The 26,358-nt window shown below is 43.5% G+C and overlaps 1 protein-coding gene across 6 annotated transcripts in view; it reads left to right on the forward strand.

The window, feature by feature from the left end:
* The first annotated feature begins 7,436 nt into the window (after positions 1-7,436).
* pleca (plectin a) overlaps positions 7,437-26,358 on the forward strand; it is a 55,425-nt gene continuing 36,503 nt past the window's right edge. For 2 of the 6 annotated variants that reach the window (XM_030063391.1, XM_030063392.1), the window contains exons 1-3: positions 12,417-12,868; positions 19,933-19,994; positions 24,108-24,197. In XM_030063391.1, the coding sequence (XP_029919251.1) occupies positions 12,724-12,868; positions 19,933-19,994; positions 24,108-24,197 (297 nt within the window). In that variant the 5' untranslated portion in view covers positions 12,417-12,723. Of the gene's footprint in view, positions 7,674-12,416; positions 12,869-17,319; positions 17,745-19,932; positions 19,995-24,107; positions 24,198-26,358 lie in introns of those variants that run through there. The other 4 variants (XM_030063396.1, XM_030063395.1, XM_030063393.1 and 1 more) reach the window with 4 other exon arrangements.

Raw genomic sequence — 26,358 nt, forward strand, 5'->3', positions numbered from 1 at the left:
TATTGAGAAAGTGATCATGACTAAGATGGAGGAGCCTTCTGAGGAAGAAGGGGAAGAAGAGGAGGAACATGCTATTGAGGAAGTGATCATGACTAAGATGGAGGAGCCATCTGAGGAAGAAGAGGAGGAACATGCTATTGAGGAAGTGATCATTACTAAGGTGGAGGAGCCTTCTGAGGAAGAAGAGGAGGAACATGCTCTCGAGGAAGTGATCATGACTAAGATAGAGGAGTCTTCTGAGGAAACAGAGGAAGAAGAGGAGGAACGTGCTCTTGAGGAAGTGATGACTAAGATGGCCGAGCCGTCTGAGGAAGTGGAGGAAGTAGAGGAGGAGGATGCTCTTGAGGAAGTGATCATGACTGCGATGGAAGAGTCTTCTGAGGAAGAAGAGGAGGAAGAGGAGGAACATGCTCTTGAGGAAGTGATCATGACTAAAATAGAGGAGTCTTCTGAGGAAATAGAGGAAGAAGAGGAGGAACGTGCTCTTGAGGAAGTGATCATGGCAAAGATGGAGGAGTCTTCTGAAGAAGAGGAGGATGTGCAAGATGAAGATGCTCTTGAGAAAGTGATCATGACTGAGATGGCAGTTGTCAAAAATATCCCTGAAAACACTGCTGAGGAGGTGCCAGATGACTGTGATGCGACTGAGATGCTGAAAGACACTAAACAACTGAAGGTTGAGGCCTCCATCCCAATGACCAAAGCTGACACGATGGAGTCTCATTCTGACTTTGACTTAACAGCCCCTCCACCTCCAGCTACAGACGACTTCACAGAGCTGACAGAGGAACCACAGGTGGTCTATGACACCGTTGCTGATGATTTCCATAGCATGACGATCACTCATCAAGTGACTACGGTGGTGGAAGAGGCCGTTCTTACCAAAGTCATCTCTCAGTCTCATGTCGTCACAGAGACCTCCTCCTTTTTGGTGTCTGACATGGTTTCTGACCTTGGGCCTCATCAGCAGGAGAGTGCAGTCTTCGAGGCAGACAGTCCTGTCCCTGTTGTCCCCTCTGGATGCCCAGTAGTTGCCCTGAGGAGCTCTCTGCCTCAGGGAGACTGGGACTTCCTCACAGAGGACCCTGAGGTGGAGCAGGAGGTCATGAAGGTCTGGCCTGATTCCCTCGAAGGTTTGAACTTATTCTAGTTGTTTCACCTCCTCTTCTTCTTGCTGCTCCTCCTCCCTCTTGTCTTCTCCTGCCTTAATGACAGTCTGGGCGTTGCTATGGCCACTGTTTGTGTTTAGGAACATCTGTGAGAGTGAAAGCAGAATCATTTAATTTACTCATGATACAAGTAATGGTCTTGTCATTTTCCATACAGCTAAACAATAACCACACATCCAATTATGTATCATTATTTATAATGCATGAAGAATTATGCTTGTGGCTTCTGACCTGCGGCTTGCTTGAATGGCAAGTGTAAGTTTTATAACAAGTTTGAATTCCATTTAACACTTCCTTATCTAACTCTGGTATGCGTGACATCTTGCATGCATCTTGAATTCCTTTAGCCTTATTGTACTGTTTGTACTTGTCTTTCAGTATTGTTTATAACTGCTAACATTATGTATCATGTGTGCAAAGGACATGCAAAAGGCTGGAGATTTTTTTTTTTTTTTTTTTTATAACTGAACATATGCCCATTTGGCTTCACCATTCACCATTCACACTCACCTACTGACTGAATATCACAGTGCAACTAAGCGAAACCACCGATATGCAACTCAACTGGAATTACAATTCACAAACATTCACGAGCATATGACAATTGCATAGTACTTTTGTTGAGCCTGTGTGTTTTTGTGCTGTTTTGTTACCACGTTTTGCCTATAATCAATATGGCATGGAGCTTCAGTCTGAGATGTGTTGCCCCATGCAGCCCCACTTCCCTCCCTTGCATCTGCTCTTTCGTGTGGCCTGTGATGCTTAATGTCTGTTCTGTTTTATTCACGCTGCAAATATTTACAGAGGCTTTCTTTGTCCCTGGCTTCCCATTATGATAGTGTTAAGGGAGGTACCAAAAAGAAAACTGTGAATCATCTCTATATAGCACCTATTTCTATTTGTCCAAGGCAAACTGATATAGAAATATTCTCTGTACACAGTGGATAACACATGCACACAGAAAAGCACATGCAGATAAGCACTGGCCTATACTTGCCATTGAGCCTGCATGTCCAGTTTTTTGACATTAGTGTGACTAAGGGGTGTGCGATATATTTAATATAACTAGAGCCTTTTATCTCTGACAGATTTATCATAGTTTATTGTACTGGATTATAGAGTAAATTTTTAATGTAGCTATCTGTTTTATATAGATGTTAAATTAGTTAGATAACAGACATTGGAAACATGGATGTAAACTTCTCTCAGTGCTATGGAGGGAAGAGAGTAGTAATTTACTCCCACACAAACCGTGTGGCAAAGGAAGCCAACAGGGCTCATGAAGTCTGAACACTGGCAGGTCTTAATAATGTGAGCCTGTTGCTTTCAACTAGTTAGTATAACTCAATGCAGCATTTGAATTTGTTATTTTATTTGTTATTTTTAGTTTATTTGAAGCAGCACAGCCTAAGCAATCCCCCCTGGTAATGGAGATACTTGATGAAAGCAGAAGTATATAAAACTAAAAAAGCCTTCAAAAGCTCATCCCTCAACATCTCCTAACTAAAGTTCAATCCAAAGAAAATTGAAAAATAGGGACTTGGGATACTTTAAGTTATGCAATTATGTAATGTGTAGTTATGCAATTATGTAATTGATGTATTGGTTATGTAACATGAAATTTGCAGGTAGTTTTCCCCTTAATTATATATTTTAGCTTTTGGCTATTTTTTTTTTTCAAAGCTTTTACAGAATCAGTTTTGCAGACATTACAGTGTCTGCAAATGTATCCATGGATTTGAGGTTTTAGCCACTGAAGTTTCTGTCTGCATTTATAATGCAAACAGACACTAAAGACAGAGCCTGTACCCCCAATATCCATGTGCTTCCTGTTCTGCTGGTATTTGCACACTGTTAAAACAAGTGTTTCCAGTGGGGATGACTTAGGTGCACTCATATATCATGGAGTTACCACTGCCATCTGCTGGGAAAGTAACTACTCTACTGGAAATACTTTAGCTCTGCTGTTTATGCATCATTTATATGAGCCAGAATAATAAAAAACTAAAATGGTGATTTACAGAGCAGTATTTCTGCTGTAGACTCGTGTTAAACGTTAAAAGCTGACTGGCTCAGGCAATACCTTGATACACAGCCCGCTTGAGAACTTTCCATTCTCAGGGCTGATATATGACTAAGCAGAGACTGGGAAATGTGAGTCCAATTAAGCCACACTCCTTTTCCTGCTTGTATGCCTCCGCAAGAAGGGCGAAGCAGCAGAAGCAGTCCAGATGAGAACATGTGGCAGCTGCCACCTTTAGTCTGGCCTTCAGCGCTGTCAGTTTTAGCCCAGCCTTCTGTGAAAGTAAACTCCAAAATTTAGAGGGACTATTCCTCAATGGAGTAGCAACAGCAGCACACTGAGAGGAGTGTTAGCCACTCACTGTGTCACATCTCTGTGTGTTACATTTAGTGTGATGTAGTGATAAAGAAAAAATCAACAAGGAAAAACTACAGCTCCGGTGGAAATGAATTATCTTAGAGACTTCATGGAGACTTTGATTCAACATGGCCAAGGTAGGAAGCATTTAATGTTGGAACAGTTCTTCTTCTTACCAAGAGGTGTCAGCACAGAAATACTTAATGATCAGTCTCGACCAGGGAAGGGGAGTGAGGAGGATGGAGCAGGTATGGGTGTGCTTCTCACAGCCAGTGTATCATGTAACAGTATAGGGAAAAAGGCTATGGCTCTGTGGAAGAAGCAGCAACACACTGTTTTAAGTCGTCTTAAAACAGAATTTATAATAATGCATAACAGTGTATTGTGATTTCCAATGCATTCCCCCTGTATTTACTGTTGAAGCAGTATTTGCAGAATAAGACTGAGGAAAATCATAGTTCAAAACTTTTTTTTTGTTGAAGACCTTGAGTTTAACACCACCCACGCTGTCTGGAAGTGGCTGGGATCATGTTCGCTGGTGCTAAATCCAGGGGGTGTGAGCAGGGAGAAAGCCCCTGAATGGCTGCTCCCCCACCCTGCCGCCCTGCCCCTCATACATGATTATTGCGAGGCATCGTAGTGGGGCATCAGTCCCGGGTGGCCTGGGTGGGCTCTAATATGAAACAGTGTATAGCCATGTAAATGATATGTCTTTAAAAAAACACATTTTCCTTTTTTTTTCTTTTTGGTGGTGTATGATAACTGGTAGTGCAATGTGGTAGTAGTACAAGGAGAACTTAACTAAAATTGTGATATAACTGTTCACAACTATTATGAGATAGGGGATGTAGGCAGGTCCAAAGCATTACATTCATACAGAAGCACTGTTTGTGCTATGCCACATGGAAGCAAGACCAACATGTCAAATTTGGACTATTCTATTGTTTTCCAATGTTACTACAGTCTGCCAGGGCTCCTGTGAGCTGTTCCCATTGCCACCTTAAATCAAAGACGGCTCTAATTGTCCGAGACAGCATGATTTGAAGTTCCATATCCTGTGGAGATGCAGAGATAGCCGCACTGCCCCCCAAACCTATTATGGTCTCCACAGTGAAACCTTTGTTATAGTAGCGAGCTGGCGAAAATCATGTTTTCCGCTCTTTGTCTCCATGCTGTAAGAAAATGAATGTGTCCCTCGGTATTTGTGCAGCCCCGCACATGGACCCCATCCAGTGGTGTTCGTCAGAAAACCACCACACACACCAGCAGTGCTGTTTCCACTGCACAAAGCCTCACAAATTAAACCTAAACTTGCGAGGCTGCCTAGTTCTTTATCTCCCAGCCTTTCCTTTGCTCTTCTTTTTTTCATGGCTTTTTAGCACGCCCCCCTGGTTTTAATCAGCGTGCTGTGTCGTGAGGTCAGCTTTGACTCTTTGGCAGTTCAGTTTTTTCCCTAAATGATGAGAACACGCTGAATGAAGATGGACTTGCGCTGTTGTTTCTGTGTGCCGCGGCCACATGGTAGGTTTTTTTCTTCTTCTTCTTCTTCTTTTTTTTTTTTTTTTTTACAGAAATGGATCATTTTAGGATTTATATTGTCGTGGTTAGTGATGCTCCATGGGTGGTTAAACAAAGTGGAGTTGGTTTCCTCTGTGATGCATGCCACCACTGACACTCCCATCATCAGTATGTTTGTGTTAATCTGAAGGATTTTGGTTTAAAAACATTGCTGACATTCTTGTCATTGCTTTCCTAAACGTACCTGTGCTGTTCTGAGGATGTTGGGTGTGACTCCAAGTTAATTATTTTGGCATTATATCTGATCTAAAAAGGACCGGGACTGTAGTTAAGTGGTCGGCTCTAAGTACAGGCTGCATGTGAGAACGCAGCGCCTATATCTCAGTACGGGACTCACTGAGCAAATGCATACCATGTGAAGAGAGTAGGAGTGGGCGGACTCCTCCCGCGAAGGAGTGGTGGAATGAATTTATTCCAGACATCTGTATTGCTCTCTTGGTTGTAGTCCCATTGTTCACTGTTCGCTGCAACTCATTTTCATTTTACTAGTTTTCAAGGCTTTGGGGGATTAAGCTGGCATTTTCCAAAAGGGATCATCTAAGGTCTCACTCAGTGTGTTCTGCCAAACACTGCCAGCATGACTTTGTCAAAACCTCATGATCACGTCTCCTCAGCCTCTCATCTACAATCTGTTTTCTTTTGAGGTATAATTCATATTCAGTAATCTAGTGACTTAACTTTGTGTAATTCTGCCATAGTTTTTTTTTATAAGCCAAATGCCACTCGACATTCTCCTCGGCATTCAAACGGACACAACTCGAGCCATATGTGGCTTGAGGTCTAGGCTGTAGGGAATATTTCTGCTTTTTTATGGAACATGGTTTGCATGTGGCATTGCATAGCCATCACTCTGCAACCGTGACACTGGCCTTGGTGTTGGGTTTCTGCATGGCATTAAGGATGTAAGCCACACTCTCTCTGCTGTGCCTGAACCAAAGTTTACAGCAACCGTGTTCTGGTAACAGAAAATACTGACAGTGATATCATTTTGCCCGCAGCACGATGCTTTTGATGATGGCGTTTGATGCCTATGGGTATTATGTGTGTACACTTTTGCAGCTTAGGTCAGGAGTTACGGTTTGTTTCGTGACAGAAGATACCCTCCAATGTCAAGGGCTTGCAGTCACAGCGCAGTTCTAAAATGAGAGCTGACCCACATGAGCTTATGGAGCACTGATTACAAAAGGAGCGTTGCTTAACCCAAGAATCAGATGATATGAATACGGAAGAATTTACTGATGACACAGTGACAAAGAAAGCAAGTTGTAATTATAGATGTTTGACACACTGGTGAACTAAAATAAAAACTTGAGAGTGACATTTCCAGTATTGCCTCGGTCCACTTTGAAGAGACATTTTGCCCTAAAGCTGCTTACTGTCTTAATAATCGGCTGTCTAGAAAAACATGAAACGCGACTTCTGATTTAGACACACGAGGGTTAAGAAGCCCTGTGTGTGGTGACACATGATCCAGTTATACAGGCTTCTGGGAGGCTTATAGGCTCTGCTTGTGCTGTCCAAACATAAGGAAGCAATCAGCATTTTGAGAAACATAGTTAAGTTCGATAATGAGAATGAATGGATAGTGAACTGTTTTTTTTCTGCAAGGGGAAAATATAATGGGAAGCATGGCTTTAGTATAAACATTTGGAGAGAAGGGGGTTGGCTTTGGATGAGCTATGACTCGTAAACCACGATGGAAAATAACTGCAAGGGGCTTTACTGGGCAAAGAGGAGAAAAATTCTGTGGAGTGAATGAGTCGAAAACTTTGACTCCCGTTCAAGGTGTATCTCCTTTTCCTGCAGTCGCACTGCTTATCAAAGCTGGCCTGCAGTGAGAGTGTTGTGTGTGTGTGTGTGTGTGCCTGTGTGTGTGTGTTACACAAAACAGCCTCATGTATTATTAACTCCTGCAGATAGGCTGCAGCGAGCCAGCCGAGCACCGGGAAAGGCAGCGAATCTTCCTGTGAGGGCAGACCAGTGGAGCCACTTCAGATAGAGAACAGGACGAAACTTCTTTTCAACGTGATCAGGGCTGCAGTGTTGCTCGTGCTGGGGAATTAGACTCAGTTGTGAGCTTGAAACAACAAAAAGGACAGTAGATGGAAAAGAGAGGGGAGTTGTGTAAGAAAAGTTGAGTGGAAAACGGGAGAGAGAGAGAGAGAGAGAGAGAGAGAAGAGGGAGGGAGGGAGGGAGCTTGGTGACTTCTGACTGAGTCACAGGGAGGAAAAAAGAGGGAGGGGTGCTCTTTCATTCTGCTCTCTCTCGTAAAAGTCGTGGGCAACTTGGCTGCTGCTGGGGTTTTAAAGTCCGGGATGGCACCACACCCCTAGGCGCCCCCCTGCCCCGCACCCTTCCTCCACTCCCCCTCACCTTTCACCCCCCTGGCCGTCCCACCTGTCTCTGGAGCCTGTGGTGTCTCTCCACTCTGTCCCAGGCCCGATGCCGGCAAGCCCCCCTGGAAATGTGTTCCCAACCCTGGTGGTTGTGGGCCACATTGTTACTCTGATCGTCGTCTGGCAGTGGAGACAGCGTAAGAGGCAAGGTAAGAAAGCTGGAAAAGCGTCGCTACAGGGCTTACTTGTGGAGAGACGACGGTACGGTGTTGTCCCGCGGGTCTTAAAGGAAGTTAGATTAAAGGGTTTTTTTTCTGCGCAAATAAATACTTCTTCATCCCGTTGTCTCTGCCTTCCCTTGGTCTGTGCATTTGTGGCGCTCACTTCTTGTCTCTTCCCTCACTGCCCCCACTCCCCGTCTCAATTTCCTGCCCTATGGAGATGGTGTAGTTAACCCCGTAAATGCTGGTTTGCAATGTGATGACGTAGGGGGCTGGGGTATTTTGGTCGACTGGAGTGTTTTGGCTTCGTCAGGACTTGCACATCTCAGCATTAGCTCTGCTCTTCTACTGCACTGATTTGGTCTTTTTTTTTCTTCCTTCGAGGAGTCTCTGGAAAGTTGTTGCGTCATTTCGTGAAAATTATTTTGATGTTTTCACAGATTTGAATTGTCTCAGGGTTAGGTTCTGTTCGTGTGACTGAGCGATATTCTTTGATTTTTCACTGCAAACTTGTCCTTGATGGCAAGTCGTTTAGTCTCAAATCCAAGAAACAAGAAAGTGAAAAAAAATCTTCCAGTAAGATGAGATGATCCTGATTGTTTCAAATGCAGTTTCACTTGTTTCAGGTTTATCTCATCTCATTGGTAGATTTTTTTTCCCTTGTTTGTAAAAACAAGATGTTATCAGACTAAATGACCTCTTACATGTGTACATGCTGAGTTTTTTTTTTTTTTTTTTTTTTTTTTTTGCTGCGTTCACAGTGTTGTCATCTCAGCTATGGTTACTCTCACTTTGTTTATCAGCCTGTTCAACAAGCTGGTTTGTGGAATGCATACAGCAGTAGTTAAACATGTACCAATCACACACCCACCATCTCTTCCTGTGAAATGGGGGCCACAATCTGTTTTGTTCAGCTAACAGCCTCAAGGTTATCTCTCCAAAGCCGTGGATTTTATTGTCAGACGCTGATGTGTAATTTATTGTTGACACAGCCTGTCACAGAAGACGCTGTCAAGCATACCTTCACAGGTAACCCGACGAGCCACGCCCTGGGGCAAATTACAGGTTGTTAGACTGTCTGGGGGTGTCGACAGGGGACAATGTTTTTTTTTTTAACCATTATTATTATTATTATCCTTGTTATTTTTACTGCAGAAAGTATTTATGCTATGAGAAACTTGCTCAGCAGGCGGGCATTCTCACTTGTTCGGCAACTTCACGTAAGAGAAAAGACAATAACTCTCTTCCACCTGGACGGTGCCGGTGCCGAGCAAACCCTAACAGCTGCTCTGCCTGCGAAAAGGTGGGGCCTTAAGCTTCATGTACACAAACGGGGGTAGAAAATAGTCTTTGATATGATGCACGCAATCCTGAAATGGCATTTTGAAGCAGGTGCTGTGGTTTAGGAAAGGCAGGCATGACAGGTTTATTATCAACAGTCATCTTTATAATAGAGAGCACAGTCCCTCCTCCAGGAAGTCAAGCAACACCCACCCACGGCTTCCACCTCAGGTAGATCAGGGCAGCTTCTACAACAATGACTCACCTGTGTTTGGTATAGTGTTGAGGGATAACCTTGTTAATGACACACCTGCAGGACTGTGTAAAGTACAGTCAGTAAAAAGGAAAATGTCCACGCTTAGGCTTCAAACAACAGCAACAAAAAAACGTGACAGCTCTTCTTTTTTTTTTTTTATCTTCGGAGCAGTATGCTGCGGACTAGCTTGCACAGATGAAATACTGATCAAATAAAGGTCGCCCTGTAGAGAGCTTTGACTGGTAAATTGCAGGCAAACACTGCGTTGCAAAACTAGACCGGCTGCTATCTGCCCTCTGTCAATATTGAGCTGCTTTGCATGTGAGGAGATCTGCTTTCAGCACTGGACTTGCTGCAGTGCAGACAATGAACCTACACCCTGTGCTCAGGCAACGCTAATACTCCATTATCACAGTCTGTGCGTTGTTTGATGCATGTATTTTTTATCAGGAGTGGCGGGTGTTGCATCAGATTACCGGCCATCTGATAGCACGGTTACTATTTACATTGTAGGTCTAGTGCAAATCAAAGATCTGAAGTGTGTGTGTCACATGCTGGCTGACGTAAAGGGGACATAACCTGGCTAAGATCACTTGTGGAAGAAAGGCTGCAGTTTGCCAGAGCACCAAGGTGCCTTTGACGTAATTCTCTTAGGGGGGAAGGTGAAAGTGGGTAAAAGGGATTTGCCTAGAGCCAGGTTAAAAAAAGCCCAGTGGATGTCCCTGGCCCTGCCACACACACAGTTTGGGAGATGGTAGTAAACTCAACACTGCGCTCGGGCGTCTGTGTGTCTTAGATACGGTCATAACAAACCGGTAGCTGCCTTTGCTTTTCCTCTACAAGGTCCCAGGCTGATCCCCAGGACCTTTAAGGAATCTTAAGGTCTGTGTGTGTGTTTGGACGACCCAAGAGTCATTTGCACCGCGTGTGTTTCCAGACGGTCACAGTTGACTGGGCTGTGTGTGTTTGCTCAGAAATTTCCTGAGATGGAGCAAACCGAAGGAACATCAGAGCTGTTCCTAAACGAGTGGCTTTCCCTTGATTCGAGCCTCTCCTTGAATGCCCTCTCTTTAACTGTAAGGCAGCAATAAAGGTTTACACATATTTACGACTTTTTATCTTGGCACAGCATCATATCGCCTCTTTTCCACTGACTTTTTTCTGCCTTAGATTTCCGTCAACATTTCTTTACGATGGTCTGTGAAAACTCTGAGGATTAAAGAGAGCCATTGACTTTACAATTTAAACCTAATACTAAATTGGCCCGATCGGTCCGAGGAGCCACACCCAAAGCAGCATCAAGTGTCCGTGACGGACAGACGCAGCCCTGGGAAACCGGTGGCTGCATCTGCCAAAACCACACGGCACATACTTTGTAGGAATGGGTTCAGATTCTGGCTCATGCTGAGCTGCTGTGACTCATTTTTCCGGTCTCCTGTCACTGCAGCCTTCAGAATAACTAATAACAGACTTGACGAGGCCGGACCGCCCACTCTCCATTACGAGAAAAGTGAAAAAGATGCTAGTGAAGGACACCAATGTTGAAAACAATGCACGCCCATCGTGTCCTCACATGGCCTCCACAATAATCTACACACACACACACACACACACACACACACACACACACACACACACACGGGGGTTCACTAACCTCTCCAGCGTCTTGGCATGTCCTCTGTCATACGATGCATTATGCTTGTTGTTACTGATGCCATGTTGAGGCAGTGGAACAGCCTCTCAGCTCTGTCGATTATGTCTCATAGGGTGAAGAACCAGCTGCGCACGTCTCGTCAACGCCCTTTCTCAACAAATCTGGCTCGCTCTTTTCAGGGAAACATCACCAACTACCTCTGGCAAAATCTGGACTTGCATCCTCCATCAACCCATGTCTTAATCCAGGATAACTAAAGGGAGGGCTCAGAATAATCTAGTTTCTTTTAGGTGATAAGGATAAGTTAAGGGAGCTTTAGATCAATCTAGTTTCTTTTTGGTGCTAAGAATTTTAAAAATCATAACCTCATTTCTCATGGTCTTAAATATTGTTTGTAGTTTTCTATAAAATTTGAATGCTGCCGAAGAGCAGAGGTATGGTGCACAGAATTTATCAGACAGACTCAGTAGTTATGACTCAAACCTTCAATAGTGCTGAACTGAAATGTCGGCCTGTTTTTCAAATTTAAAACCTCCACAAAGAATATCATTTTTTACCCTGTGTTGCTTCTCTTTATTAATTTTACTTAAGTCATGCAGTTAAAGGGGAACAATTAGAGATATTTAAAGCAAATACATGTCATAATAAATATGTAAATTCATAATGGGATTGTCAGACTAGCAAATTGCTTAGTAACTACTGAGTCTGAGTGGATAAGTGAAAATATTTGGGGTTTTGCAATTTACAACTAAAATAGCTTCTTTGCATGTTTATATTGTTTTTACATTTACTTTTTTGGGGTTAATCGGTGACAGATATTTTGCTTTGCTGTCACAGGAAATTCACAGCCTATTTGTTGTTTCTTTAATGAATTAAAATACATTTGGGAGAACACGTGGCTGCTTTTTCTTTTAATAATTACCCCCGCTATAACTTTAAAAGGGACTTGTGTTATTGAATTTTATGGTTTAGATCATATCTCGGAGTCAGATTACGATATGGAAACGCCCCCCTTTTTAACTGCCATAACATCAGACTGCACCGACAGGCTTTGTGGGGGAAACGTGTTTACTGTCTTGATTTGAAAATGTGCCAAAACTTGCTGTTCTAGGTGAAATATTTCTCATTGTTATGGCGAGAGAGAAAGAAAACAAGACTCCTCTGTTGTGAAGTTATTTATGACTCACAGCTGTCGTGAAAGTATAATTTATCACCCATGGGCAAATGCTTGTTACTGTCACACAAAGGCGCTCTGCCCTTATGTGAAGTCACTTTGTGAGATAATGGAAATAAGGAGAAATTACACATGAGGATAGTGTGTTAGTGGTGGTAACAATTACATATGATATGTTCTATCCTGCCAAAAGTTAGTCTGGTTCACAATCTGAAAACATCCGTTATGTAATCTTTGGGGAGGCATTGAAATTACACCGTCATACTAAAATAGAGGCGTCCCGTGTCGGGCTCATGCAGTCCATGTAGCCCTCTGGACGGGGTATTTCGGGGATGTCCTTCACGGGAGCATTTCAATGGCACCTAACGGGAGCGCCGTGTCCCGGGGCGACGGCAGATAAGAGGCGCGTAAAAAATGGAGAAGGGGAGAGTTCTCTTGTTCGTGTCGCTGGAGAAAACAAATGTGGGCCGGGCTTGTGAGAAAGAGAAGATTTGACTCTGCTATCTGATACGGCCCCTCGCGTGTGTTTTGCCTCACTCCATGTGGCTCGGATAGGAGAGGGAGAAAAGTTTTGCGGAGTCGGGGGCTGCAACCGCGCGTATTTCTCTCAAGTTTGGGGGCGTTCTCCTGAAAGTCCAGCGCGCTGCGCATTACGCGCCGCGGCACACACAGGATGGCTGAGGCCAAAGAGACGGTGTGCGCCGCGGCTCCGGCTTGGCACGGAGACCAGGGATTTATTTATCAACGCGCTAATTTCATCCACGAAATGAGCTGCGGAGAAGTCGGCTCCCATTTGTACAGCAGGATGTGTTGTGCAGGTAAGCAGCTGGAGGTCCGACCGCTCGGCCATTCTCTCCCCATCTCTCAGCGGCTGCAGGAGGAGGAGTTCAGTTTGGGAGGGGCTGCTGGGTACTGATGATGACATTAACCTTTTCCGTGCCAGCAGTAATGGATACCAGCAAGCCTCGGAGGTCACAGCCCAGTTAGGATGGAGTGAGCAGTATTGTTTATCAGTGATTAACAAAGTGGGGCTCCAAGAGGGTCATTTAAAAAAGTCACTTTATCTCCTTAAAAAAAAAATACAATGACGCTTTTTATGATGACTGTTGTATGGTTTCACTTTCCCCACTTCTTCATCCCTAACTCATTGTCTATCTAACATATGGATGCTGTTATTTAGGACAAAATGTTCCTTTCTCTCAAATGGAAAGGATTGATACTGAAATGGTTCGGAACAACTTTAGTGACCATTTTATGAAATGATAGAATGAAAAATGTCACCATATCCTACCATATCCTTTTTCTCTTGATCACTACATTACCTCTGAAGAGGCCAGGATTTCCTTCAGTGTTGACAAATGATATGGCTGAGTGCATGTTTACTTTGTGCCGCTGAGCTCCAGGTGGACAACTGAAAAATGATAGCAGATGCAGATGATGCTTAGTCACGTCTTACAACTGCATTATAAAGTGAATTTAATGCCTTTGATACGACAAATTAATTGATTTCCCTGCTCATACACCAGTTTTACACTAATACACTGAGGGAGAAGCTTTGTTTCTCAAGATGTTTTACAGTGATTTCTCACAGATTCATTTTTTGTGGAAAAAATTTGAGGAAAAAATTTGTATGTTTGTGTGTTTTGATGGACATTATTCAATCCAATTATCCGCTATGGAGCAGTTCCCTTTTTCCTACTAAAATCCCCAACTCTCCAGTGGTTTGGGGCCAGAGGCACTCACTATAAATATTGCACTAATGGGCACACAGCTTTCTTTTGTTTTGGTATGTTGCCATGGCGACCCGTCTCAAACAGCCACAATCAGAAGTGACTCTCCATTAACATGAGTCAACACTGTCGGCTACTGGTGTACTTGGACTTTCTCTCTCAGAGGCAGTCGCACAAGGCAGAGGAGTGTTGTCTGTGATGAATCAAACATTATAGGGCCTTGTAGTAGATTATCACAAACTCAGATTTTGTAAATAATTCACAAAACTGACTGGGAATTGGTGTATTTATTCAGTTTATATGGAGTCACTAATCACTACCTCGAGGATCAATGCAAACAGGTGGAGCGCTTATCTTGCTTTGTAGTGGCCAAAGTGCAACAGCAGGGGGAGACAACCAGCGCTGCTTGTTAAATCCCTCTCCCCATGTTTAATTGATCTCCTCTGTCACTTCTGAAGATCCTAATCCCCCTTAATTATTCACTTATCATAGTTTCATAACCACAAGACAGTAAACACATTGTGTGCCTAACTGGTTTCATATGGAGTTTTTTTTTTCATGCACACTCTCTGCAAATGATGCTCACACTGCAATGCGTTTTCGAGGAGATTTAATGTAATTCGTCCCTTTATGCTTGGTAAAGAAAAACACATAACATGGACGGCCTCAAAGGCAATTTGAATGGGAAGCAGCGCCCGATATATTGCCGTAGTAATTTTGCTTTAATCACATTGATTTCCAAATCTGTGTCATTTAGTTGCTCACTGTGAAGTTTATTTTCCATATTTTCCATATAGAGAAATAAATACCACCGTAATAATATGGACAACAGATAACAGTGTTTAACGTAGTCATGCATATTTTCATGAGGTCCTCATTGCCTGTGCAGTTTGGATCTGCCCCATGATGCCTTGGGGCTGCCATTCCATTCCATACCTGGGCCAAGTTGCTCCCTGAACCATCCAAGATTCCTTCCACCGTTCCTCCATCATAAATCCAATCAGGACCTGCGAGCCAAATTATACCCAGTGTTTGTTAACATTCCTGTCCTCAGTGGGGCTGACACTGCATGCTGTCACTTGCACACACACACACACACACACACACACACACAGATACAGATATCTTGGTGGGCTGGGGTGTTATCGCAGGGAGGCGGCTCCCCCTGTCTGCGCGGAGTATGGGCACACCCTGAAAAGGAATGGATAGACTTACATGCTTCTCACGCCAGAACTGTCATCATATAACTCATATCAGCTCTTACTGCTTTGGCTTATCTCTTTTTGTTATCTGCAACAGAGAGGGGAAAAAAATTCCCACATTCACTCACTCAGTGTGTTACAGCCAGCCTGCTGTTGCTCTCAAAATGCCCAACAGTGTTTGAAGGAGAGGACTTTTCTCTTTTGCAATACTCTTATAATTACTTCATAAAACTGTTGCATGCCATAATGAGATACTGTCACCTCGTATCATGCAGTTGCACCAGTGTTAGAAGTCGTCCATTCTGCATTTGTCCCTCATTAGCTCTGCATCAGCAACTGGGTTCAAGCCTCTCTCTCTGCAAGTGTGATGCAAACAAACAACACTAGACTGTAAATCTAAATGAGTCTCACTTCAATGCTCGATTGCCTCACAATTCTAAGTTGTTTTGGATGTGGGAAAAGCCGTCCAGGAGCAGTAAAAAAAAATGCAGCTGAAGCAGGGAGAGGAAACTATTTGCAAGTGTATGTTTTCAGTTTGGAGCTGATGAGCTTCTGGGCAACTAGTTCTCGCCACTTTCGGACACAGTTTCCATGTAAAGCGTAGTGTATTTTTGCACCAGGCGTGACATTCTTTGATACACGTTTCACTTTGCCTTTAGGTGACGTTACAGAATCTAAAGCTGCTTGCTATACTTAGTAACCACAAGGAATATCTTTAGGTCAAGTGTTTAATTTCAGGCATACACTATACCAGTCTATAGTTGGGCCAAAGCCTGTGGGGAAGGTGTAGTATCAGCAGTACCGATTACTCGTGTCTCAACAAGCCGCCTCCCTCAGAAGGCATGCAAAAAATCTCTCATATAGTCTTGGGTCAACATCTTTTTGGAAAATAGATGCTTTTAAAGGTGGAAGGTGTCACAGGTTTTGAGGTGAGGTGGGACACATCTGCGGCAATGTGAATGTGCTGATCCAAAGCAGTGGAGACTTTGGCGTGGACTGCAGATTTTACACCTTGGATCATTTGCCCCTGCACTCACATTCATCGGAAGCCATTTAAGATTTTGTGTGAAATACCACATTGTTTGGGAAGACGGAAGATTTAGGAGTGCAGCTGTTTAAATAGTGTTACTATATGAAACAGATGCTGACCTAACAATCTTCCATTGCTTTAGTGCTCGTGCACATAGACGAGCTGTGCAGTCAATCCACAGACACAATAGGCGCTTTGTGATCGGACTGATTTGCTGCAGCCGTGTGATTATTCTCGTATGAGATGCTGGGCGACAGTCTTGCGGCCTTTTTAGTCTGCCTTTTGTTACTCCCTGCTTATTGACCGGGCTCTACAGACGCTTTGGCATAAGATTTGAAATCCATCTGTCCAAACCAAGCGCTTGAAATAAACCCTTCATCTGACACGATATATTTTTGTTAGACATGTAAAAATGCCTCTAGTCTTCCTGCTTCTTCTCTTCTGCAAACCCCCCACACACAAAGTATGCCGTCTCTCCCTCACTTGAGGAAACAAAGCCCTCAGCAGCGGGTTCCCTCTAATTGTGTCCTGATGGAGAAAAAAACATTCCTACTCAAGGTTTCATTCGTCATCGCGCCATGTCCTGAGATGGCTGCGGACGCATTTCCACAGTCCTGCTGCCTCGCTCTGCGCCCCCCTGGCCTGGCCCGGCCCGGTCTCCTCTGTTCAAGAACAGGTCTTTCATTCAGTCCTGTGGCGTTTCGTGGCCCGTCCTGCCTCTCCGCCTCTCACTCCACATTGGGACCGGTAGCTTGATGTTCAGTTCGTGCTAACACAGTTTCTGCAGAGCTCCCAAATAAAGTGATGCCCACTATTCTACATTAGCGATCATTCTCTCTAATTGTTTGGGATGTTTTTCACTCGCTTTGAAAAAGAAACGACACTGAGGTGACATTTGATACAAGAGTGAGACAGAACATCTGCATTTATAGAGCAGGGGTGAGTGAGAAGTGACTTTCCTTATGAACACCAATAAATAAATAAATAATATGCAGTTGTCATCTTTGGCAATTAACTGCTGATTTTGTCCAGAATCACTTAAAATCAATGAATTAGTATGTATTTTGATATACCCAGTGCAGTTTATGTAAGTACACCATTTGCTTTCTTCTCCTCCCTTGTCTTCCTCCAGTGACTGGGCTGGGAGATGCACTTGGTTTGGGGTTTTGCTTTGTCACAGCAGGCTTGGGTGGGGTGTGCTGGGCGGGGTTAGGGTGCACGGGGCCGGGCTGGGCCACGAGAATCTTCCCTCTCCTTCCCTGCACAGTCCGCTCTGTGCTGAATGACAGGTTCTGACATTGTAGCCTGCAGGCAGGCATTTTGCAAGAGCTGGTGAAAAACAAGGAGACAGGGCATAGAATGTCACAGGCAGCAAACGGAGAAAGGGAGGAAAAAAGAGAGTAAGACGTGCAGGAACTGAATCAGTGGCTTGAACACTCCCACTTAACTGCAGGCTCCCTCACTGTGAAGCAGCATTTTGGGCAATAAGGAGAAGTGGAAGTTTATCATAAAGTAGTCAGCGTCGCCTCTCAACCTGCATAGACTTCTGTTTGTTGTTTTTTCTTTTTTTTTTTTTTTTTTAAATCACTGAGTTAACGCCGCCACGGTAGCAGTGGAATGGCGATGCAGCAGAGCTTCAGACACTACTCCTCTGACAGTGTGAGTAGTGACGGGGTCTTCATAGAGGACTCCTGCTACCAGGGGATACTCAAGTCCATGGATTACAGGAAAGGTAGAGCTTTGTAATCATCTTTGATTCTTTCAGTAGCACTGCCTGACATTTTCATGTGTTTTTTTTTTTCCTGTGCAGTTCCCTTCTCTGACTGGGACATACAGCTTAATTTCACTAAACCTAAAATCTGTCATACAAGTTTGAAAGTCTTCATCATTCTGCTGTGGCATTCTGCTGTGTTTTGTTTAATAAGTAGATGGTAGTTAATGTGTAAATTTGCTCATCTTGTGGAGTCTTAATTTTGCCTGTGGTCTCCTAATGCCTCCCTTTTATCAAACGGGCCACACCCCTCGATATGTCACGGCTTTTCCTCTTTTTATTGGTTAACTATGCTGACACCCATATTCAGGAGAGAGACGGACCAAACAGCAGAAGATATGAGAGATTTTGTCTTTGTGTAACTTAAGCTTCACAGTCTAACCACTGACCGGAGCAAAATCTGCACTTTTCACAAAGGCAGAAGTAGAAATACAGAATAATTGAAAGATCATTGAAATGATTGAAATTTGCATTATGGCTACTGCTTTTCCCAGATCATTAAAGGTTGCAGTTGTCATCAGTTTAAGTGTTTGGTTTTTTTTAATGAACGTCTAAACAATGTGTTCTAGTTTAGTGCCTACAAATCCAGTTTCACATTGGAGAAAAAAATCTGTGTAAAGATGCATTTTCTCTAGAAAAATGATCTTCTTCAAAATGCTTCAGGCAAAAAAAAAAAAAAAACACATTTGGCAGCTCACGTCATATGTTCAGCACAAGAATGACAGCAGATTTGTCAATACCGCGCAGCCCAAGTGCAAAGAACAAAAATGTACTTTGAGGAGACCTGATATCTCTCACCTCATCTTTAAAGTCTCCTTGACTCGGGCGATGAAAGGCATCATTCATGGCGCAGTCTGCAGCTCCAAGCTACAAAAGTCCAGCAGACAAAAGCAAAACTTTCAAGAGGGATTAGCACGGTTTGTTTTTACTGGACATGCACTAAACAGGATTGTCTTTGCTGATCCTTTCTTACTCATTTGATGGCCCAGACAAGTGGAGGTGTCTAGTTCAAACAACATCAAAGTCTTAATTGGGTTGAACTATCATGTGTTTATTCAGGATTTCGGTTTGTTTTTACGGGATACCACCCTTCATTGCCAGGACGATTTCACATTGATCTCGCTTTTCCGTCTTTTGTCTTCTTCTGTTTGGGTATTGATTGCATGACCTGATGACATGTATTATTAATCGCTTGGTGCTAGGGTTTTTGTTTCCACTTCTCTGTTGAGGTTGGGATCTGAACCAGTCATGAGTGGGGATGTGAGTCATCGACACAATGCCACGCTGAAATGGGCGTTGGCACCTCGGGATGTTGTCCTCTTTGGTTGCTTTTTTTTTTTCCTTCTCCATCCGATCAGTTCTGCTAAATAAATAATGCTTAGATCGTATCCAAATCATGCAACCAAACTCCTGCCCCCATATCATGTATAAATAAATTTTCATTTTATTTTGAAATGCCATAACAGTGAGTTGCATGGCCTCAGATCTAATCATCAATTCTTGTTCCAAGACACATATTTTGTTAGATTACTTACAGCCGACTGTCTTTGACCTCACCGATACCTTAATCACTTATTACAGAGCCACAGGGAGGAGGAAAAAGCTCCTCTTCCAGTCATGTTGGGGTTTTAAAAAATAATTGCACAATATATGCCTACTGGTGTGTGATAAGAGGACAAGAAAGAGTCTGTCTAGCCCTGACAAACCCTTAGCTGAACTAATCAAAGTATGAAATCAAACCAGAGCGGCGATAATATTGCAAGGTGGAACATGTTCCTTGAGGATGTTGGAGGTAGAAAACACATTCTCTCCATTCACAAATATGGCACCTTTCTTTCCTTTGAATACCTCAGTTGAATCTGCCTTAAAGAAGCATACCAGCCACCGTCAAAGTCACTTTTATCATTTTCCGCAGTTTGTCGTCTCTGCAGCAGCAGTGGACGGATTTTGTTTCTGCTGCTGTCACATGTTCAAGATGTAGTTCTCTGGTTTGTAGCTCGAGGGGATTGGCTCATGTTCAGAAACACTGCATGGACAGACCTTGTTTTTAGGGGAAACATACATACTGTGTATGAATCTTCAGATCAGAAACTCTGCAGGAGCACATTTGAGCCTCTGCCTTAACGATCTCTACCTCTCTCTCCCCCAGACGAACGGGACCGTGTACAGAAAAAGACCTTCACAAAATGGGTCAACAAGCACTTGATGAAGGTAAGACCCCGTCGCAGCACCAATCACTAATACCAATACTGTAATAATTTGGACACTAAGTGGAAATATGCTGTTTGGCTAAAATAAATAAATAAATAAATACATTTTTACTACTAGTGCCGTTTGGAAGTTCAGCTCCACTTTGGCACCAAGATCAAACTGCAGGGAGTCCTCGTGTCCTTAAAGGACCCCAGGAGCTATCACATGGGTTGAGTCAAACTCAAACTTTCATATCCCTCGTGGTTACAAAACCTCACATTACGCAAAATGGTTTTGTGACGAGACACCAACACAATTTGAATCAGCAGAGAGTATGACAGTGGAACTACTTTCTTGACAGCGACACCAGACGAACCGGAGAGAGACTACTTCAAAAAAAAAAAAAAAAAAAAAGTGAAATCTCCTGGTGAGAAAGATTACCCGTACGAGTCACTTCTCCGCACAATGAGCTCCACACATGCTGGTTGTGTTAACTGTACACATGTGTGAGGGTGAGTCATGAACACCTGGTCTCGCTTTAGCCGGCTCTCAGGAACAAGCGGCATTGTGGGTCAAGCTGGAGCGCCGGGCACGGGTCAGGTTTCACATCTGGGCTGCAGACGGCCGGCCTGTCCTGTCGGGGCTCTGCGGTGCTTACGGAAGCGCCGAGATTAAACTCCTACACTGATGTGGGCCCACCCGTGCTAAAATCTGTAGCTGTGTTACTGTAAGGCAGTCCCGCCAAACCTTTTTTGGCCCGAGACGTGTAAACAAAACATTTCCTATAATTTGCAGGACCCCTGATGCACGTGTGCACACACAGAGTATAACACCCACCAGCGATTTTTATTTTTCCTTTTTCGGGCCGTTACACTTGATATATTGTTGCTGGGAGCCAAGAGGTGGATTCAGGCTCAGCAGAGATATTATTAAATGTTTTTTCCATGTTAGAAGCTTTTTTAATGGTCACCACTGATAAATTATGTCGCGACCACGCACTGGAGCCGTGGAGGTTGCGGTTGGAAGAGTAAGCCACTTTGGATAAATGCATTCAACGATGACTTGTACTATTTGTGTTGTTTTGACCTCCCAAGGAGAAAAGAACGGTCATATTCTCACTGACACCCATACATTTTTGAAATTGTATAACAGGGAAGTATCAGGTTTGAAGGACCTGGAGGTAATGAGTATCACCAAAGTTGCGCCAACCGGTGATATGCTGCAGCCTGCTCTGGCCATATTTTTAGGAAAATTTCTTAGCAACCGCTCAACAAAATACAGTAAGTACCGGCTGTGTCTTAGAGCTGCTGAACCAGCGCGGCCAAGTTGAGTCGAGTCGAGTCCTTGTTTTTCACCGGGGAACTCAAGTGTGTTAAACTCTGTGTGGAATGTCGAGTGTCCTCCGTGGCCGAGGTGCCGTGGACGTCCTCTGACACGGGGCTCCGGTTTACATGGCTCAGAGGCTTTGTCATTGTTATTCCTTTGTCGGGACATTCTTCTCATTTCTCTCCAAAAAGACGTGCGTGGGTCGCTGCCCTGGCTGCCCCCCCAGGGCTTTTTGGGCTGATGGCACAACAAAGTCATGGGATTGAACTGTAATGCCTGGCAAGAAACACTTTATTCTTGTGACCCTCCCGGTGTTTCAAAAGTGCCATCTGCTGCAGCACGGCTCACATGTCACCTCGGATTATGGAGAAGTAAAAAGTACTCATTATTCTCTAGGCTTTTATTTAACCGTCATTTATCCAGGTTGATCACACTGTGACCAAGAGTTGCGGCACATTTAGTTTGACTTTTTTTTTTTTTAAAGTCGACATTCTTCCATTAATCCAAAGTTAAGCTGAAACAAAGAGACAAGAGAGAAAATATCCTAAGAAAATGATCTCGCCTGTGTTTGTCTGTATCTGTCGAGTAAAACCGATGTCCGTGCGTTTCTGTTTCTTTTCTCTGTCCCCTCGTACTTCACAAGAACAAGTTAAGCAGATGTTTTATATCTTCTCTCATCATACTATTTCTTCTTTCCATCCTTCATCCTGTCTTCCCACCCTTTCCCACCAGCACTGGAAACCGGAGGTAGGTGCTGTCTGTGAGCAGAGTGCTGAGTGGACATCCCTTTGATAATTTCTGCCTGAATGTCTGTGTCGCTCTTTTGTCCCCCTCGCTCATTTTCGCTGGGTGTCCGAGCTTCTAACCTGTCCCGTCCCACCCCTCCCTTCTCATTTTAACACCTTGACACCTTTCTAACTGCTGCTGGAGCCTCTCTGCAGTGCAACAAGCCTTTAGCATGTGTTGTCAAACAAATTGCAAACTACAACAGTAAGAACATCTTCAGCTAAATGTCAGCGGAGTGACTGTGAACAGGCCATAAAGCTCTCAGCCAGTACAAAACGGTAACCAAGTACATTTACTCCAGTACTTTACTTAAGTACATTTTTCCAGTATCTGTACTTTATTTGAGTATTTTCTTTGCTTTGAAGTCAACTTTTTCTTTTTCTTATCTAAAATGCGATAGGCCACACGCTTTCTTTCTCACAGGAGAAAAAACAATCACAGTACCGAATCTCAACTGGGTTTGATATAAAGGTGGAAATGTGTCACTCAGAACATCCGCTTTTCAAAATAAAACGCATCTGTTCCATTTGGTTATCAGAACACAAATGACTAACCTGGCAATGGTCAGTGTGTTTATGTAGCAAAGTTGTTCTACAAGCAAGTCAATGCATCATTAAGCGGTTTCAGAGAGTTACCAGGTTCTGTAAATACATCGTGAAAACAATACAACAATGCGTTGATATTAAACAGCAAATGTACTTAAGTATTTTTAAAAGTAAGTACTCCAGTACTTTCACTCAAGTAAGAATTTGACTGAGCAACTTTCATTTGTAGTGAAGTAATATTTAACCATAAGTATATTGAGTATTTTGTCCACCACTGGGTTTGCATGTAACCTGTTGGCAAGTTTCGGTTCATAAAAAGACACAATCAGCACCTTTAACTTTACCTCAGTGGTTACAAGACTCAACAAATCCTCAGTAATGATTTAGTTGCCGCTGCAGAAAGCATCGCTCTCTGTGTTTGTTTAGGTCCCTCCCTTTAAAGGTCGCTTTATTTATTTTTATCAGGTGAGGCTTAAAGAATTTAGCCAAGTATGACTTTGCTTAAACACTGCGGCACAGCTTGCTCACTATTAATCTTGAGGCTACCCTGTGGATTATCTGATGTAATTATAGTGAGTGATGTGCTTGGTGTTACGTATAATAAATTAAATGACTCAGACGACACACGTTATTGGGGTCAGGCTTTTCCAGATTCAGTACTTTTTAATACACTTTCCAGAAGGAATTTTATCAAGCGCTGCTGCATAGCAAGTCTAAATCTCCCACATTTCCCACACACTCCCACATTTTTCCAGCCATTGATTTTCAAACTCTAGTTCTTCATCAGATATTTGAGAAGATATCTGAAGGAAGCCATGTGCAGTTTCGGTGGCAATGATCATTTTTGTAGCATAATTTTCATTTTCACTGTAAGAACTGCTAAAATGATGATGATGATGATGTGATTTTTGCTGGGATCTGTGCCAAGCAAACATGTTTTCCTACATCTGGAAAATACGGTTTGTAGGGCAGGGCACCTTTGCAGCATCAAAATACATCCATAATGGTATTTTGTCAAACATTTCTCCTTTATTAAAAAATGCTTCTTCTGGTATTTGGATAAGGCACTTGGCCATATTTTGAGTTCATGACGGCTTGACTGAACCTTTATTCCATTAAGATGAATAAAGTGTGTGTAAAAAAATGTGTACTTTTTTTTACATTAACATGCATTGTACCAATTTTGAACCAGATTTTCTTTTATTTGAACTGAGATTTGATCTGTTTAATTCAGAGTCATTAACTAGCAGACTGTCAGCAGAGCAGCCTAGTTGTTGTCATCTTGCGTTGCTGGACTCTTTGTTTTGGCACTTGTCGGGGTGCCCTTGAGCAACACTATGAATTCCTGCTCTATACTTGACCCTGACCTCTGAGCCAACCAGGCGGTCAAGTGATCACAGGGGTCAGTAGAGGGCCGTAACACACGTCCAGTGCCTTAAGTGATCTAAAGTGTGTGTGTGTGTGCTTCGCTCCGCAGGCCCAGCGGCACGTCACCGACCTGTACGAAGACCTCCGAGACGGACACAACCTCATCTCCCTGCTGGAGGTGCTCTCTGGAGAGACACTGGTGAGTGCCGGTGATCTCTGGCCCTCGGATGGTAGGACGTCTGCTTCTGCTGTAACCCACCTTCCTGTCTCACCCCGTTCTTCTTACTCCCCTCCTCCCCCCCTACTGACTTTCTTTGCGTCCCTGTTTAGTCGTCTCATCGGGAGTTTTTTCTAATGCACTTGAACTGCTGTAACTGATTACCTTGTCTTGTCTAATACTACTCAGCCTGTCGGATTTTCCTGTCACCACTCTTGCATGTGTTGTATTTGAACCTTAAGAGATATGTGAACAGTTCAGTACATGCTGAAGTTATGCGCACCATTTTACTTATCACTTATCCAAGCACTGGTCTTTTGGGAACTCACCCATGTGGTGACGTACCTCATAGCCTTAAAACACTATTTTTTCATTATTTGCTTCCATCTCGTAACCTTTTTGCACTGACTTGTTTGACCCCTGGTTTTTCCTTTATCTAATTCCTGTTTGCTGACCTTTACCCTGACCTTTCCCCCCTCTGCCTCTGCCTTCTTCTCTTGCGATGCTCTTGCTGTGGTAGCCGAGGGAGCGTGACGTTGTGAGGAACGTGCGGTTGGTGAGTGGCGCCTGGACTGTGGCTGGCCGCCTCCTCGGGCGTGGCATGTGTCACTACCCCAGGTGGCTGCTGGGTCGTGCATGATGTCAGTCACACTCCCTGTATTGTCCCTCTCTGTGTCAACATCGTCCTCTCCTTCCATTTTGTCGATGGGCTGCAGCAGAAAGTCTTAATCTCTTCTTAGGACTAAGTGCCGCGTCACGAGATAAGAAATCCCTCAGGTTGTGTTGTTACATGGCGCCTGTAGATTATGAAGTCATTTTTATTGCAAATAAACTGTGCGGTAGGACTTTCTCGCATGTGGAGTGGAGCCGCGGGTTCAGGTGAATTTTAAAGGGACAGTTTACACAAAATGCACAAAAAAATATTTTCCCATGTACCCCTTGCTCTTGGGATACTGAGGAAAAGAAGTTTTTTTGTATTTGCAAAATTTGCAAAAAAGGATAACAGTAGCATTATATATCTCTGCTCACTTTAAAGTCCCCCATCTAGCCACTGATAATCTCTGATCATCAATATTAAAATTTTTCCATGAGAAAAACATCCTTTACTAGCTTAAAACTGCTTAAATATAACTCCAAATCTAACAATGAAAAAAAAAATTAAATATTTGTTCAGTGAATTTCGTAGTTACACCAACATTTTTCATGTGGAGCAGCCATTTTGAATTATTCTGGTTGAGCTTTTCAAAATAAAACACTCATGTGGGTCAGCTTTGGGAACGTAGAAGAAGGAAGTCCCGTCCCGCGATATTCACGAAAACTGTACCATATTTGATAATCTAACCATGAAAAAAATGATCTTTTGTTAGTGAATCTCTTAGTTACTGTAATATTGAAGCCGCCATTTCGAGTTGGTCTTGTTGTTTCTTGGAAAACAAAAACTGCTCTGGATACACTGACAGTGACCGGCAGAGCTGGTGGTAATGATGCACAGAGCGCCAACCTGTCAGCTGACGGGATTGGCTGTCGGATTTGTGACGTTCCAAATCTCGCTGGCTCGGGGTCCGTCTGAATCTCAGAGTGTAACACCTCTCTAGTGACAGACATTTTAGCGAACATAAACATAAGAAAAACATCTTTTCGAGTAGAGGGGGACTTTAAATTCCAGCCCTTACACTTTTCATTTGTCTGGGGTCAAAAAGGAAATGCAAGTATTGGGTTAACTCACGATATTGAAAGCAAAGGCCAATGTTTCATCACTGCAAACTAATAATATCTCCATCAAACACTGCGGCACAGCTTGTGATTGGCTTAGGGCTTACAACTTGTAGCACCCAATGCATGCAACAGCCATCACACTCGTGGCGTCATTGTATCATGTGCTTTTCAGCAACATACTCAAATTGTGGATGCGTGGAAAATGCTGCTCGGCCTGGGGAGTCTTGCTTGAATGGACTGCGTTACAGATGAAATAGTGCAGTCGTCTTTTTAAGCATCACATGCTCAGTTATCAGTCGAGGAACGACAGCGAAAGACGGACCAGGGCATTTTAGCAGGCAGAGGGGAGAAAAAGGCTGCTCATGGGTGCCAGAGAAAACAAGGGTTTGTGACTGATGTGTTAAAGAGCCACAGAGAATTGTAGTTT

Source organism: Myripristis murdjan, chromosome 11 (assembly GCF_902150065.1).
Source record: "Myripristis murdjan chromosome 11, fMyrMur1.1, whole genome shotgun sequence".
Classification (NCBI taxonomy): Eukaryota; Metazoa; Chordata; class Actinopteri; order Holocentriformes; family Holocentridae; genus Myripristis; species Myripristis murdjan.